General features: G+C 45.7%; 1 protein-coding gene and 1 long non-coding RNA gene across 2 annotated transcripts in view; both read right to left on the bottom strand.

The window, feature by feature from the left end:
* The window catches only part of cmya5 (cardiomyopathy associated 5), a 76,944-nt gene that overhangs the window by 25,671 nt on the left and 32,627 nt on the right, over nt 1-18,646 (bottom strand). Inside the window, exons 8-11 of the mRNA XM_079515933.1 lie at nt 17,351-17,541; nt 16,785-16,942; nt 15,494-15,781; nt 14,644-15,316 (exon numbers count right to left, since the gene is read on the bottom strand). Coding sequence (XP_079372059.1) covers nt 14,644-15,316; nt 15,494-15,781; nt 16,785-16,942; nt 17,351-17,541 — 1,310 coding nt within the window. The remainder of the gene's footprint in view (nt 1-14,643; nt 15,317-15,493; nt 15,782-16,784; nt 16,943-17,350; nt 17,542-18,646) is intronic.
* Nucleotides 9-14,620, bottom strand: LOC306933429. The gene is made up of 5 exons (XR_013791229.1): nt 14,564-14,620; nt 1,435-1,536; nt 813-872; nt 542-608; nt 9-80 (listed from the first exon to the last, which is right to left on the bottom strand). It is a non-coding gene; the product is annotated as an uncharacterized lncRNA (long non-coding RNA).

Below are 18,646 nucleotides of genomic sequence, written 5' to 3'. Positions count from 1 at the left end.
GGCGGTGGCGGTTTCGGGTTCAGGCGCCGTGGCTTCCTCCGACAGAACCTCCGAGGCTGACGGTGCTCCTTCCGGTGAAGCTGTACCAAGAGTTAGAATAGTTTACCAAGGATTAGAATAGTTTTGGACGTTTCATTATACTTTAGTCAGTTATAGATTTAGTTTGTTTTTAGAGCAGGTTTGTTAGCATTTATTAGTTCTTTATTTCCGTGACGCTTAGTTTTAGTTTAGTTTTCATTACTTTTAGTGTTAGTTTTAGTTTAGTTTTCATTACTTTTCGTTCCTTTTCAAGTCAGGTGCAGGATTAAATAGGGCCAAAGTATTGTTTAATAAAAACTCAAGAAATCAATTGAAAATAATATGCAGTTACAGATTAAGCTTATAAATAACTTGACAAAAAAACTAAGGGCATTTTGTCTATCACTTCTGTAAACACACAATACAGTTTCGGTTAGATATCGTTTTTCTTTTCCTTTTTCCTTAAATTGTTATTTAGTTCAGTTAACGGACATGTTTTTAAATCTTAGTAAAGTATAATAACCTTGATTTGTAGCGTCTTGTGTTCCTGCAGGTGAGGTTTTAGCGCCACCCAGTGGTCCAGCAGCGACCTGCGTTCCTTCGGGTGAGGTTTTAGCGCCTCCCAGTGGTCCAGCAGCGACCTGCGTTCCTTCGGGTGGGGTTTTAGCGCCACCCAGTGGTCCAGTAGCGACCTGCGTTCCTTCCGGTGGGGTTTTAGCGCCACCCAGTGGTCCAGCAGCGACCTGCGTTCCTTCGGGTGAGGTTTTAGCGCCACCCAGTGGTCCAGTAGCGACCTGCGTTCCTTCCGAACCCTCGTCAGTCGCAAGGAGCGTCTTCTGCTCTGCGTTCGTCGCCTAAAGGGTTGTCATGACGAGGACATGTTTAGTCGACGGTCAGTCGTAATGCGAACAATCATCGCGATTTAGTCCCGTTGTTTTTGGCATATAACTTTGTCATTGGCTGTAGTCTTCGTAAACAAAAACATTGCACAGAGCAGATATGGCAAAAAAAACAACAACGCAGAAATGACCAATAATAACAAATAATTAGGAATGTTGCCGATGAGACATTTTGGCCGAAATCGATGTCCGATATAATTAATTGCCGTTATGGCCGATAACCGATATTACCGATGTCGATATGATCTCATTCTGTATTAAAAAAAACATTATAATATTTTTTTATTCTGAAAAATAGATGTAACGGGATATCTGCACTGCAGGCTCAGGCAAGTCAGATTTAACTTGATTAATCGGTCCGACTGATTAATCGGACCGATGACGATTAATAAAAAAAAACGGACATGTGTTTGCCGATTAATCTCCCGTCACTACAAAACAATGAATGCATGCACTATGACTAAAACAGGCCATATCATGATTACAAGGGTAATGACGAGGGTGGACTTCCACTCACCTCCTCCTCCTCCTCCTTCTCTTTATTCTCTGAGTCTTCTTTCTTTTGCACCTTCCTCTCCTCCGTCTCTTTGGGTTTAACGTCCTCTGATTCTCGTATAATCTGGCAAGGCAAGGCAAGGCAAGGTAGGTAAGGTAAGTACTTGCGCAAGCAGAGCGCGCAAGTCATGTTTTCGGCCAGGTGCTACGATGCGCGTGTTTGGGGCCAGCACATATGACGTCATATGCTGGCCCCAAGCTGACCGTGCAGGTGTGTTTTTGTCATGCTATGAAGCATATGTCCCATGACGTGATGAAGATATGTACCAATGTCCCTTAGAATGCACGTGATATGATGTCATACGGACATACGGAAGCTGACCGTGCAGGTATGTTTTCCGTGAATCGCGATGAAGATTATGTACCAATGCCAGGGTATAATTGGTTGACGATGGTGACGTAATGATGATACGTTTCAGTGTCAAGTACATACGCATCAAACCACCCAGCCGATCACATTGTACCACCAACCACTCAGAAAACTACATATACATACAGACATGTACACATATATGGACATATGAGCATATGACGTGATAAATATATGTACCAATGCCAGGGTATAGTTGACGGTGACGTAACGATGACGTGTTCCAGTTTGACGTCGAACAAACTTATAAGTAATTACCATCATTATTTTTCAACATAAGTTAATGGTATTTCAAGAAGGTACTTATATAGATATAGCTGCAAAGAGATCAGTTTGGACATACCGATAGACGAAGCTCAGGAAGATCTGAGAAATTGCCCTTTTGCCCTGATCGTCGGTTTTAGAGAGCTATAGAGCGTCGCAGTCCCGCCTCCTACCAGGGACCAGGAAATGAATCCCAATGCATTTTTCCCATAGACATTTCAACAAGTATTTATTTAAAGACGGTTACGCCGCGGACAAAGCCAACTCGAGTCGTGACAAATCATGACAACACAAACAATATTTTGGACCAAACAAATAATTACAAAGAAGAAAAACAACAAAGAAAGTGTTGTAACCTGCCATTTTTCTTTCTAATTATTTTTTTGGCCCCAAAAATTGTGTTTGTTTGTTATGATTTGTCACGACTCGAGTTGGCTTTGTCCGCGGCGTAAACGTCTTTAAATAAATACTTTCTGAAATGTCTATGAGGAAAATGAACGGAGAATCATTTTCTGGTTCCTGGTATATTAAAGGTATTTCAAGAAGACACTTATATAGGTATAGATACAGTTGCAACTATAAGAGGGTAGAATTACAATGCAGAAGAATAATTATATCTATCGCAATGACAGTCAGCGGCAAACCTTCACAATGACAGTCAGCTCAAACCTTCACAATGACAGTCAGCCAAACCTTCACAATGACAGTCAAACCTTCACAATGACAGTCAGCCAAACCTTCACAATGACAGTCAGCCCAAACCTTCACAATGACAGTCAAACCTTCACAATGACAGTCAGCCCAAACCTTCACAATGACAGTCAGCCCAAACCTTCACAATGACAGTCAGCCCAAACCTTCACAATGACAGTCAGCCAAACCTTCACAATGACAGTCAGCCCAAACCTTCACAATGACAGTCAGCCCAAACCTTCACAATGACAGTCAGCCAAACCTTCACAATGACAGTCAGTCAAACCTTCACAATGACAGTCAGTCAAACCTTCACAATGACAGTCAGCCAAACCTTCACAATGACAGTCAGCCAAACCTTCACAATGACAGTCAGCTCAAACCTTCACAATGACAGTCAGCTCAAACCTTCACAATGACAGTCAGCCAAACCTTCACAATGACAGTCAGCCAAACCTTCACAATGACAGTCAGCTCAAACCTTCACAATGACAGTCAGCTCAAACCTTCACAATGACAGTCAGCCAAACCTTCACAATGACAGTCAGTCAAACCTTCACAATGACAGTCAGTCAAACCTTCACAATGACAGTCAGCCAAACCTTCACAATGACAGTCAGCTCAAACCTTCACAATGACAGTCAGCTCAAACCTTCACAATGACAGTCAGCTCAAACCTTCACAATGACAGTCAGCTCAAACCTTCACAATGACAGTCAGCCCAAACCTTCACAATGACAGTCAGCCAAACCTTCACAATGACAGTCAGCCAAACCTTCACAATGACAGTCAGCTCAAACCTTCACAATGACAGTCAGCCAAACCTTCACAATGACAGTCAGCCAAACCTTCACAATGACAGTCAGCGGCAAACCTTCACAATGACAGTCAGCCCAAACCTTCACAATGACAGTCAGTCAAACCTTCACAATGACAGTCAGCCAAACCTTCACAATGACAGTCAGCCCAAACCTTCACAATGACAGTCAGCCAAACCTTCACAATGACAGTCAGCCAAACCTTCACAATGACAGTCAGCCAAACCTTCACAATGACAGTCAGCCAAACCTTCACAATGACAGTCAAACCTTCACAATGACAGTCAGCCCAAACCTTCACAATGACAGTCAGCCAAACCTTCACAATGACAGTCAGCCAAACCTTCACAATGACAGTCAGCCAAACCTTCACAATGACAGTCAGCCAAACCTTCACAATGACAGTCAGCCCAAACCTTCACAATGACAGTCAGCCAAACCTTCACAATGACAGTCAGCCAAACCTTCACAATGACAGTCAGCTCAAACCTTCACAATGACAGTCAGCCAAACCTTCACAATGACAGTCAGCCAAACCTTCACAATGACAGTCAGCCAAACCTTCACAATGACAGTCAGCCAAACCTTCACAATGACAGTCAGCCAAACCTTCACAATGACAGTCAGCCAAACCTTCACAATGACAGTCAGCTCAAACCTTCACAATGACAGTCAGCCAAACCTTCACAATGACAGTCAGCTCAAACCTTCACAATGACAGTCAGCTCAAACCTTCACAATGACAGTCAGCCAAACCTTCACAATGACAGTCAGCCAAACCTTCACAATGACAGTCAGCTCAAACCTTCACAATGACAGTCAGCTCAAACCTTCACAATGACAGTCAGCCAAACCTTCACAATGACAGTCAGTCAAACCTTCACAATGACAGTCAGTCAAACCTTCACAATGACAGTCAGCCAAACCTTCACAATGACAGTCAGCCAAACCTTCACAATGACAGTCAGCTCAAACCTTCACAATGACAGTCAGCTCAAACCTTCACAATGACAGTCAGCCCAAACCTTCACAATGACAGTCAGCCAAACCTTCACAATGACAGTCAGCCAAACCTTCACAATGACAGTCAGCTCAAACCTTCACAATGACAGTCAGCCAAACCTTCACAATGACAGTCAGCGGCAAACCTTCACAATGACAGTCAGCCCAAACCTTCACAATGACAGTCAGCCCAAACCTTCACAATGACAGTCAAACCTTCACAATGACAGTCAGCCAAACCTTCACAATGACAGTCAGCCAAACCTTCACAATGACAGTCAAACCTTCACAATGACAGTCAAACCTTCACAATGACAGTCAGCCAAACCTTCACAATGACAGTCAGCCAAACCTTCACAATGACAGTCAAACCTTCACAATGACAGTCAGCCCAAACCTTCACAATGACAGTCAGCCAAACCTTCACAATGACAGTCAGCTCAAACCTTCACAATGACAGTCAGCCCAAACCTTCACAATGACAGTCAGCCAAACCTTCACAATGACAGTCAGCCAAACCTTCACAATGACAGTCAGCTCAAACCTTCACAATGACAGTCAGCCAAACCTTCACAATGACAGTCAGCCAAACCTTCACAATGACAGTCAGCCAAACCTTCACAATGACAGTCAGCCAAACCTTCACAATGACAGTCAGCCAAACCTTCACAATGACAGTCAGCTCAAACCTTCACAATGACAGTCAGCCAAACCTTCACAATGACAGTCAGCCAAACCTTCACAATGACAGTCAGCCAAACCTTCACAATGACAGTCAGCCAAACCTTCACAATGACAGTCAGCTCAAACCTTCACAATGACAGTCAGCCAAACCTTCACAATGACAGTCAGCTCAAACCTTCACAATGACAGTCAGCTCAAACCTTCACAATGACAGTCAGCCCAAACCTTCACAATGACAGTCAGCTCAAACCTTCACAATGACAGTCAGCCAAACCTTCACAATGACAGTCAGCTCAAACCTTCACAATGACAGTCAGCCAAACCTTCACAATGACAGTCAGCTCAAACCTTCACAATGACAGTCAGTCAAACCTTCACAATGACAGTCAAACCTTCACAATGACAGTCAAACCTTCACAATGACAGTCAGCCAAACCTTCACAATGACAGTCAAACCTTCACAATGACAGTCAAACCTTCACAATGACAGTCAGCTCAAACCTTCACAATGACAGTCAGCTCAAACCTTCACAATGACAGTCAGCTCAAACCTTCACAATGACAGTCAGCCCAAACCTTCACAATGACAGTCAGCTCAAACCTTCACAATGACAGTCAGCCAAACCTTCACAATGACAGTCAGCTCAAACCTTCACAATGACAGTCAGCCAAACCTTCACAATGACAGTCAGCTCAAACCTTCACAATGACAGTCAGTCAAACCTTCACAATGACAGTCAAACCTTCACAATGACAGTCAAACCTTCACAATGACAGTCAGCCAAACCTTCACAATGACAGTCAAACCTTCACAATGACAGTCAAACCTTCACAATGACAGTCAGCCAAACCTTCACAATGACAGTCAGCCCAAACCTTCACAATGACAGTCAGCCAAACCTTCACAATGACAGTCAGCGGCAAACCTTCACAATGACAGTCAGCCAAACCTTCACAATGACAGTCAGCTCAAACCTTCACAATGACAGTCAGCCAAACCTTCACAATGACAGTCAGCCAAACCTTCACAATGACAGTCAGTCAAACCTTCACAATGACAGTCAAACCTTCACAATGACAGTCAAACCTTCACAATGACAGTCAAACCTTCACAATGACAGTCAGCTCAAACCTTCACAATGACAGTCAGCCAAACCTTCACAATGACAGTCAAACCTTCACAATGACAGTCAGCCAAACCTTCACAATGACAGTCAAACCTTCACAATGACAGTCAGCTCAAACCTTCACAATGACAGTCAGCCAAACCTTCACAATGACAGTCAAACCTTCACAATGACAGTCAGCCAAACCTTCACAATGACAGTCAAACCTTCACAATGACAGTCAGCCAAACCTTCACAATGACAGTCAAACCTTCACAATGACAGTCAGCCAAACCTTCACAATGACAGTCAAACCTTCACAATGACAGTCAGCTCAAACCTTCACAATGACAGTCAGCCAAACCTTCACAATGACAGTCAAACCTTCACAATGACAGTCAGCCCAAACCTTCACAATGACAGTCAGCTCAAACCTTCACAATGACAGTCAGCCAAACCTTCACAATGACAGTCAGCTCAAACCTTCACAATGACAGTCAGCTCAAACCTTCACAATGACAGTCAGCTCAAACCTTCACAATGACAGTCAGCCAAACCTTCACAATGACAGTCAGCCCAAACCTTCACAATGACAGTCAGCTCAAACCTTCACAATGACAGTCAGCTCAAACCTTCACAATGACAGTCAGCTCAAACCTTCACAATGACAGTCAGCGGCAAACCTTCACAATGACAGTCAGCCAAACCTTCACAATGACAGTCAGCCAAACCTTCACAATGACAGTCAGCCAAACCTTCACAATGACAGTCAGCTCAAACCTTCACAATGACAGTCAGCTCAAACCTTCACAATGACAGTCAGCCCAAACCTTCACAATGACAGTCAGCGGCAAACCTTCACAATGACAGTCAGCCCAAACCTTCACAATGACAGTCAGCCAAACCTTCACAATGACAGTCAGCCCAAACCTTCACAATGACAGTCAGCCCAAACCTTCACAATGACAGTCAGCCAAACCTTCACAATGACAGTCAGCTCAAACCTTCACAATGACAGTCAGCCAAACCTTCACAATGACAGTCAGCTCAAACCTTCACAATGACAGTCAGCTCAAACCTTCACAATGACAGTCAGCGGCAAACCTTCACAATGACAGTCAGCCAAACCTTCACAATGACAGTCAGCCAAACCTTCACAATGACAGTCAGCTCAAACCTTCACAATGACAGTCAGCCAAACCTTCACAATGACAGTCAGCTCAAACCTTCACAATGACAGTCAGCTCAAACCTTCACAATGACAGTCAGCTCAAACCTTCACAATGACAGTCAGCTAAAACCTTCACAATGACAGTCAGCCAAACCTTCACAATGACAGTCAGCCCAAACCTTCACAATGACAGTCAGCCAAACCTTCACAATGACAGTCAGCCCAAACCTTCACAATGACAGTCAGCCAAACCTTCACAATGACAGTCAGCCCAAACCTTCACAATGACAGTCAGCCAAACCTTCACAATGACAGTCAGCCAAACCTTCACAATGACAGTCAGCCAAACCTTCACAATGACAGTCAGCCAAACCTTCACAATGACAGTCAGCCCAAACCTTCACAATGACAGTCAGCCAAACCTTCACAATGACAGTCAGCCAAACCTTCACAATGACAGTCAGCTCAAACCTTCACAATGACAGTCAGCCCAAACCTTCACAATGACAGTCAGCCCAAACCTTCACAATGACAGTCAGCCAAACCTTCACAATGACAGTCAGCCCAAACCTTCACAATGACAGTCAGCGGCAAACCTTCACAATGACAGTCAGCCCAAACCTTCACAATGACAGTCAGCCAAACCTTCACAATGACAGTCAGCCAAACCTTCACAATGACAGTCAAACCTTCACAATGACAGTCAGCCAAACCTTCACAATGACAGTCAGCCAAACCTTCACAATGACAGTCAGCCCAAACCTTCACAATGACAGTCAGCCCAAACCTTCACAATGACAGTCAGCCCAAACCTTCACAATGACAGTCAGCCAAACCTTCACAATGACAGTCAGTCAAACCTTCACAATGACAGTCAGCCAAACCTTCACAATGACAGTCAGCCAAACCTTCACAATGACAGTCAGCCAAACCTTCACAATGACAGTCAGCCAAACCTTCACAATGACAGTCAGCCAAACCTTCACAATGACAGTCAGCCAAACCTTCACAATGACAGTCAGCCAAACCTTCACAATGACAGTCAGCCAAACCTTCACAATGACAGTCAGCCAAACCTTCACAATGACAGTCAGCTCAAACCTTCACAATGACAGTCAGCCAAACCTTCACAATGACAGTCAGCCAAACCTTCACAATGACAGTCAGCCAAACCTTCACAATGACAGTCAGCGGCAAACCTTCACAATGACAGTCAGCCAAACCTTCACAATGACAGTCAGCCAAACCTTCACAATGACAGTCAGCCAAACCTTCACAATGACAGTCAGCCAAACCTTCACAATGACAGTCAGCCCAAACCTTCACAATGACAGTCAGCCCAAACCTTCACAATGACAGTCAGCCCAAACCTTCACAATGACAGTCAGCTCAAACCTTCACAATGACAGTCAGCCAAACCTTCACAATGACAGTCAGCCAAACCTTCACAATGACAGTCAGCCCAAACCTTCACAATGACAGTCAGCTCAAACCTTCACAATGACAGTCAGCCAAACCTTCACAATGACAGTCAGCCAAACCTTCACAATGACAGTCAGCCAAACCTTCACAATGACAGTCAGCCCAAACCTTCACAATGACAGTCAGCCCAAACCTTCACAATGACAGTCAGCCCAAACCTTCACAATGACAGTCAGCTCAAACCTTCACAATGACAGTCAGCCAAACCTTCACAATGACAGTCAGCCAAACCTTCACAATGACAGTCAGCCCAAACCTTCACAATGACAGTCAGCCCAAACCTTCACAATGACAGTCAGCCCAAACCTTCACAATGACAGTCAGCTCAAACCTTCACAATGACAGTCAGCCAAACCTTCACAATGACAGTCAGCCCAAACCTTCACAATGACAGTCAGCCAAACCTTCACAATGACAGTCAGCGGCAAACCTTCACAATGACAGTCAGCCCAAACCTTCACAATGACAGTCAGCCAAACCTTCACAATGACAGTCAGCCCAAACCTTCAAAATGACAGTCAGCCAAACCTTCACAATGACAGTCAGCCAAACCTTCACAATGACAGTCAGCCAAACCTTCACAATGACAGTCAGCCCAAACCTTCACAATGACAGTCAGCCAAACCTTCACAATGACAGTCAGCCAAACCTTCACAATGACAGTCAGCCAAACCTTCACAATGACAGTCAGCCAAACCTTCACAATGACAGTCAGCCAAACCTTCACAATGACAGTCAGCTCAAACCTTCACAATGACAGTCAGCGGCAAACCTTCACAATGACAGTCAGCCAAACCTTCACAATGACAGTCAGCCAAACCTTCACAATGACAGTCAGCGGCAAACCTTCACAATGACAGTCAGCCAAACCTTCACAATGACAGTCAGCTCAAACCTTCACAATGACAGTCAGCGGCAAACCTTCACAATGACAGTCAGCCAAACCTTCACAATGACAGTCAGCGGCAAACCTTCACAATGACAGTCAGCCAAACCTTCACAATGACAGTCAGCTCAAACCTTCACAATGACAGTCAGCGGCAAACCTTCACAATGACAGTCAGCCAAACCTTCACAATGACAGTCAGCGGCAAACCTTCACAATGACAGTCAGCCAAACCTTCACAATGACAGTCAGCCCAAACCTTCACAATGACAGTCAGCTCAAACCTTCACAATGACAGTCAGCGGCAAACCTTCACAATGACAGTCAGCCAAACCTTCACAATGACAGTCAGCCCAAACCTTCACAATGACAGTCAGCCAAACCTTCACAATGACAGTCAGCTCAAACCTTCACAATGACAGTCAGCGGCAAACCTTCACAATGACAGTCAGCCAAACCTTCACAATGACAGTCAGCCAAACCTTCACAATGACAGTCAGCCCAAACCTTCACAATGACAGTCAGCCCAAACCTTCACAATGACAGTCAGCCAAACCTTCACAATGACAGTCAGCCCAAACCTTCACAATGACAGTCAGCCCAAACCTTCACAATGACAGTCAGCCAAACCTTCACAATGACAGTCAGCCCAAACCTTCACAATGACAGTCAGCCAAACCTTCACAATGACAGTCAGCCCAAACCTTCACAATGACAGTCAGCCAAACCTTCACAATGACAGTCAGCCCAAACCTTCACAATGACAGTCAGCCAAACCTTCACAATGACAGTCAGTCAAACCTTCACAATGACAGTCAGCCCAAACCTTCACAATGACAGTCAGCCCAAACCTTCACAATGACAGTCAGCTCAAACCTTCACAATGACAGTCAGCGGCAAACCTTCACAATGACAGTCAGCCAAACCTTCACAATGACAGTCAGCCCAAACCTTCACAATGACAGTCAGCCAAACCTTCACAATGACAGTCAGCCCAAACCTTCACAATGACAGTCAGCCAAACCTTCACAATGACAGTCAGCCCAAACCTTCACAATGACAGTCAGCCAAACCTTCACAATGACAGTCAGTCAAACCTTCACAATGACAGTCAGCCCAAACCTTCACAATGACAGTCAGCCCAAACCTTCACAATGACAGTCAGCTCAAACCTTCACAATGACAGTCAGCCAAACCTTCACAATGACAGTCAGCCCAAACCTTCACAATGACAGTCAGCCAAACCTTCACAATGACAGTCAGCGGCAAACCTTCACAATGACAGTCAGCCCAAACCTTCACAATGACAGTCAGTCAAACCTTCACAATGACAGTCAGCCAAACCTTCACAATGACAGTCAGCCAAACCTTCACAATGACAGTCAGCCAAACCTTCACAATGACAGTCAGCCCAAACCTTCAAAATGACAGTCAGCCAAACCTTCACAATGACAGTCAGCCAAACCTTCACAATGACAGTCAGCCCAAACCTTCACAATGACAGTCAGCCAAACCTTCACAATGACAGTCAGCCAAACCTTCACAATGACAGTCAGCCAAACCTTCACAATGACAGTCAGCCAAACCTTCACAATGACAGTCAGCCAAACCTTCACAATGACAGTCAGCTCAAACCTTCACAATGACAGTCAGCGGCAAACCTTCACAATGACAGTCAGCCAAACCTTCACAATGACAGTCAGCCCAAACCTTCACAATGACAGTCAGCCAAACCTTCACAATGACAGTCAGCCAAACCTTCACAATGACAGTCAGCCCAAACCTTCACAATGACAGTCAGCTCAAACCTTCACAATGACAGTCAGCCAAACCTTCACAATGACAGTCAAACCTTCACAATGACAGTCAGCCAAACCTTCACAATGACAGTCAGCTCAAACCTTCACAATGACAGTCAGCGGCAAACCTTCACAATGACAGTCAGCCAAACCTTCACAATGACAGTCAGCCAAACCTTCACAATGACAGTCAGCCAAACCTTCACAATGACAGTCAGCCAAACCTTCACAATGACAGTCAGCCCAAACCTTCACAATGACAGTCAGCCCAAACCTTCACAATGACAGTCAGCCAAACCTTCACAATGACAGTCAGCCCAAACCTTCACAATGACAGTCAGCCAAACCTTCACAATGACAGTCAGCCCAAACCTTCACAATGACAGTCAGCCAAACCTTCACAATGACAGTCAGTCAAACCTTCACAATGACAGTCAGCCCAAACCTTCACAATGACAGTCAGCCCAAACCTTCACAATGACAGTCAGCTCAAACCTTCACAATGACAGTCAGCGGCAAACCTTCACAATGACAGTCAGCCAAACCTTCACAATGACAGTCAGCTCAAACCTTCACAATGACAGTCAGCCAAACCTTCACAATGACAGTCAGCCAAACCTTCACAATGACAGTCAGCCAAACCTTCACAATGACAGTCAGCCCAAACCTTCACAATGACAGTCAGCCCAAACCTTCACAATGACAGTCAGCCCAAACCTTCACAATGACAGTCAGCTCAAACCTTCACAATGACAGTCAGCCAAACCTTCACAATGACAGTCAGCCAAACCTTCACAATGACAGTCAGCCCAAACCTTCACAATGACAGTCAGCCCAAACCTTCACAATGACAGTCAGCCCAAACCTTCACAATGACAGTCAGCTCAAACCTTCACAATGACAGTCAGCTCAAACCTTCACAATGACAGTCAGCCCAAACCTTCACAATGACAGTCAGCCCAAACCTTCACAATGACAGTCAGCCCAAACCTTCACAATGACAGTCAGCCCAAACCTTCACAATGACAGTCAGCTCAAACCTTCACAATGACAGTCAGCTCAAACCTTCACAATGACAGTCAGCCCAAACCTTCACAATGACAGTCAGCCCAAACCTTCACAATGACAGTCAGCCCAAACCTTCACAATGACAGTCAGCTCAAACCTTCACAATGACAGTCAGCCCAAACCTTCACAATGACAGTCAGCCCAAACCTTCACAATGACAGTCAGCCCAAACCTTCACAATGACAGTCAGCTCAAACCTTCACAATGACAGTCAGCTCAAACCTTCACAATGACAGTCAGCTCAAACCTTCACAATGACAATCAGCCCAAACCTTCACAATGACAGTCAGCTCAAACCTTCACAATGACAGTCAGCCAAACCTTCACAATGACAGTCAGCCCAAACCTTCACAATGACAGTCAGCCAAACCTTCACAATGACAGTCAGCGGCAAACCTTCACAATGACAGTCAGCCCAAACCTTCACAATGACAGTCAGCCCAAACCTTCACAATGACAGTCAGCCAAACCTTCACAATGACAGTCAGCCCAAACCTTCACAATGACAGTCAGCCCAAACCTTCACAATGACAGTCAGCCAAACCTTCACAATGACAGTCAGCCCAAACCTTCAAAATGACAGTCAGCCAAACCTTCACAATGACAGTCAGCCAAACCTTCACAATGACAGTCAGCCCAAACCTTCACAATGACAGTCAGCTCAAACCTTCACAATGACAGTCAAACCTTCACAATGACAGTCAGCTCAAACCTTCACAATGACAGTCAGCCCCAAACCTTCACAATGACAGTCAGCCCAAACCTTCACAATGACAGTCAAACCTTCACAATGACAGTCAGCTCAAACCTTCACAATGACAGTCAGCCCAAACCTTCACAATGACAGTCAGCCCAAACCTTCACAATGACAGTCAAACCTTCACAATGACAGTCAGCCAAACCTTCACAATGACAGTCAAACCTTCACAATGACAGTCAGCCAAACCTTCACAATGACAGTCAAACCTTCACAATGACAGTCAGCCCAAACCTTCACAATGACAGTCAAACCTTCACAATGACAGTCAGCTCAAACCTTCACAATGAGTCAGCCCAAACCTTCACAATGACAGTCAGCCCAAACCTTCACAATGACAGTCAAACCTTCACAATGACAGTCAGCCAAACCTTCACAATGACAGTCAGCTCAAACCTTCACAATGACAGTCAAACCTTCACAATGACAGTCAAACCTTCACAATGACAGTCAGCTCAAACCTTCGCTGTGATTTAACAGACCTCAGAGTTGCAGCAGACACACGTGTGGTTTTCAGGCAGGTTGTTTAACAAGTTAAAAAAAGTGGGTGAAATTCGTTTTTTGTGCATATATAGTTCAGACATTATTCAAGGTGCAACATTATTCAAGGTGCAACATTGTTCAAGGTGCAACATTGTTCAAGGTGCAACATTGTTCAAGGTCCGCCGTTAATAATCAATCAATCAGATTGTATTGTCACTTCCACAATATACACTGGGCATACCCCCCCCCCCCCCACTGGGCATACAGGGGAGCAGGGGGCTCACTGGGCATACAGGGGAGCAGGGGGCTCATGATGCTTCACATGTAAAAACAACAGACACATTAAAAAGAGGCAAAGCCTTTTTTTTTTTTTTTAAAACATTAAAATGTAAAAAGAGCAGACAACATTGGCAGGAGAAAGTGCTGATGCATTCAAAGTGCAATATAGGTAAAGAAGAGCTAAAGTCCAAGTCAACCAGTCCAGTTCCAGGTGGAACATGCAGTGTACCTGGTCTCGTCCAGGCGTCCTGTCTGACTCCTCTGCCACCGCTTCCTGCTTTTCACTCGGCTCGGGCAACACCTCCGCACCGCTAACGACCGCCGCGCCTTTTCGACGGTCCTCTTCGTCGCCCCCCGGGGGCGGTGGTGGTGGTGCTTTAGCTTCGGCTGCCTCAGCGGCGGCCGGCTCCGTTCCCTCTCCGTCTTCGTCGGTCGTCGATTCGGGGACGAGGGACGGGGTCTCGTCTACATGCGCTGCCTTGACTTCCTCTGGTACCGGAGGCCCAGGTTTAGCGTCTGAATCGGGTCCAGGGAACACGACTGCACGTATCGCGTCTTTAGCGACGTCCGGTGCTGCTTCTTCTTCTTCTTCTTCGAGCCCCTCGTCGGGTTTAACAGGCGTCGCCTGAGACGGCTCCTCGCTCGCAGGCGACGCCTCGGCGGCCGTCTCTTCGGCGCAGGTCTCGTCTTTTCCTTCTGTCCGTGTCTGAGGTTGACCTTCAACGGCGGTCGCCTCCTCCTCTTTGTTCTCCGAGTCTCCTTCCTCCTCCTGGGCACGCCTCTCCTCGGTCTCGTCTCTCTCGACGTCCACCTCCTCCGTCTCGTCCGTCGTAACGCCCACCGCATCGGAGGCGCCTCCGATCCTGGCCTCGGCCTCTCGTTGGACCTCCTGCTCTTCCGTGGCGTGCGGCTGCGGTCGGGACGTCCCGTAGGACTCTTCCGAAGCGGCCGTGAGTGGAACGAAGTCCTCCGCCGCCACTTCCTGCTTTAATTTACATAGAACGTTGGAACGATGGAACGCACGGCGCGGACAACGAGGAAACGACAACGATGGAAATATGACGTTTCTGTTAATTTCAGCCAGACATTTTTGTACAGATCAATGCAAACTACTACTTACATTAACATTTACAATATATATACGCCCTACGCCCCATACCTCCTCCTCCTTCGTCTCTGCTTCCTGCTCCTCCTCCTTCGTCTCTGCTTCCTGCTCCTCCTCCTTCGTCTCTGCTTCCTGCTCCTCCTCCTTCGTCTCTGCTTCCTGCTCCTCCTCCTTCGTCTCTGCTTCCTGCTCCTCCTCCTTCGTCTCTGCTTTCTGCTCCTTCTCCTTCGTCGCTGCTTCCTGCTCCTCCTCCTCCTCCTGCACTCGTTGCAGACAGCCGGTCATTTCAAACGTGCTCTGCGGCCACATCATGGCTCGCTTTTCCTCCTGGGCGTCGGGAGGCTGCCGAGCAAAGGGACCACGTGCAGAGAAATTAATGTTAGAGAGATGCACGGGCTGAGATTCCCTAAGAGAGCAATTTTGTAATAATAAGAAATTACCCATTACGCAGATTAAAGTACCCATTACGCATATTAAAGTACCCATTACACAGTTTAAAGTACCCATTACACAGATTAAAGTACCCATTACACAGATTAAAGTACTCATTAGGAGTTCTTTAACAAAGTGTATAGGTAGAGTTCAGAGAGTGGCTGTCATTCTTATTAGTGACCAGAGGGTGGCAGCGTAACTGCATGCTTTGAATGAGAGTTCCCAGTAAGTGCTAGCCTGATTATCAGATTAAAGGTGTAGTGCAATGAAAAATAAGTTTTTCACACTTTTAGACCATCTCCGTGGTCATCATATGGGCATACCTAACAATGGATGCCAAAAAAATGGGAAAATTCTATTTTTTTGTGTTTTTATATCAAAAGTCCATACAAATATTTTTTGTATTACTTCCTGAAAATGAAAACGTGCTGCGTGATGACGCGTCGATGCCCACATCGATAAAAGCCAATAAAAATGAAGCTCACCCGTTTAATTCCCCATATCTCCAAACAGGCAAACACAGCTGCTACTGATTACAGAAATCCTCCGTTTTTATTCCCATTCAAGATAACATCCAGAGAGTGTATTACTCGGTTTCAACTTAATCATCACGCTAAAATATGTATCTGAAAACATTATAGGGTAGAAATAAGGCCACATAACAGTAAACTGGTACAGCTGGCCGTCTATCTGAATTGTAAACAAACACACAGCATGCGCTGGTATAGCATAGCTACCGACCCTAGCTACCGTCCCATCGCCTGAAGGGATGCGACGCTCTGATTGGTTCAGAAACTTCAGACCGGTGTTTCAACTTAAACCGTTTGAAACTTCAAAATAAAATGTCCACCATTTCCGTTGCATTACACCTTTAAGGGTCAGGCCTAAACGGGTTGAAGTAAAACAACAGTACTTTGTCCTCGGCCGGCAGGTCGTCCCTCAGGGTGAACATCTCCAGGTAACTCCCGTTTGACTCCTCCTCCTCCGCCTCCGACAGGCTCCGCCTCCTGAATCCACGCTCTGGCGTCACGCTCTGCGCCTCCAGGTGCTCCTCGCTGCGGCTCCTCTCGCCTACGCACACACACGCAAACGCACGCACGCACGCACGCACACGCAGTCGCACACGCACACGATAATTCATTGTTAGACAAGTAGTTCTGATTGGCAGGTCAGAGGTCATGGGGGGGGTCTTACCCATGGCCTCCTCGTACAGGTCAGAGGTCATTGGGGGGGGGGGGGGGGGGAGTAGTAGAGTAGAGTTTATTTATTTTGGTCATTAAAAACAGATTAATATAGTGCCTGCTTTGTGGTTTTTTTGCAAAAAGAAATATTGACCAAAAAGGTGTAGGCTGAAGCCTAAGCTTATTGTGCCTACCCTTCTAACAAATAAATGGCTTTCATAGGTAAAATAATACAACACTTACCCATGGCCTCCTCGTACAGGTCAGAGGTCATGGGGGGGGGGGGGGGGGGTCTTACCCATGGCCTCCTCGTACAGGTCAGAGTACATGAAGCTCATGGCGGTGGGCTCGTCTAATAGGATCTGGTCGATGACCTTCGGGGGTCCCTCGGGGAGGTAGATGGGCGTGAGGACCGTCTCCTCGCTGCCGAAGAGCCGCGAGCCGCTGCCCCCCTTCACTGACTCTCTTCTCTGGCTCTCCCTCCGAGACCTGGTGACCAACCACACCAATACCACACTTCATTACATGGCTTGGTTGAATGTGTACACACACACACACACACACACACACACACACGTCATTTACAGCTAAACATTGCTCTCAAAAATGTTTTTGAAAACATTTGAGCAAGGAATATGAAGCAGTACGAAGCAGTACCCGAAAATGGATTCCATTTGATAAACTCACTTCCTTGTTTACCCACAGTGCTGCAGCTGGGCAGACGCCGGCCAGACATTATCCCTTACATAAAGGAGGTGAATTATCTCCTACAACGACCACCTAGCCAGATATTATCCCTTACATAAAGGAGATGAATTATCTCCCTACAACGACCACCTAGCCAGACATTATCCCTTACATAAAGGAGGTGAATTATCTCCTACAACGACCACCTAGCCAGACATTATCCCTTACATAAAGGAGGTGAATTATCTCCTACAACGACCACCTAGCCAGATATTATCCCTTACAGAAAGGAGGTGAATTATCTCCCTACAACGACCACCTAGCCAGACATTATCCCTTACATAAAGGAGGTGAATTATCTCCTACAACGACCACCTAGCCAGACATTATCCCTTACATAAAGGAGGTGAATTATCTCCCTACAACGACCACCTGGCCAGACATTATCCCTGACCACACCAATATACAATATGCAAGGGATAATGTCTGGCTATAGGTGGTCATTGTTGATACATAAATCACTGTGATCCAAATAAAGTCGACGGACTTCACCTCAGGGTCGACTAAAACTAAGACGAAAAATGTTCGTCGACTACCTTTTTTCACTGACAAAAACTAAATGGAAAATAAATGAAAACTAATCTGTGATGACTAAAATTAAGACAAAATTTCGTCAAACAAATAAAAACTAGACTAAAATGTAGGAAGGGACTAGTGGACAAGAGATCCAGTATAAGTCATTCTACAAGCTCACAACGCGTCGCCGGCTATTTTCAGCAAGTGTAAAATCAGCCATTACGACGGCATCAAGGCCCGCCGAAACACATTTTAGTCGACTAAATCACCTGTAGATTTAGTCGACTAAGATCTCATGACATTTAGTCGACTAAAACTAAACTAACACCAA

The sequence above is a fragment of the Electrona antarctica genome (genome assembly GCF_951216825.1).
Source record: "Electrona antarctica genome assembly, chromosome: 12".
NCBI lineage: Eukaryota > Metazoa > Chordata > Actinopteri > Myctophiformes > Myctophidae > Electrona > Electrona antarctica.
Note: the sequence above shows the minus strand (reverse complement) of the source record. Positions and strands in the feature narration are given on the sequence as shown.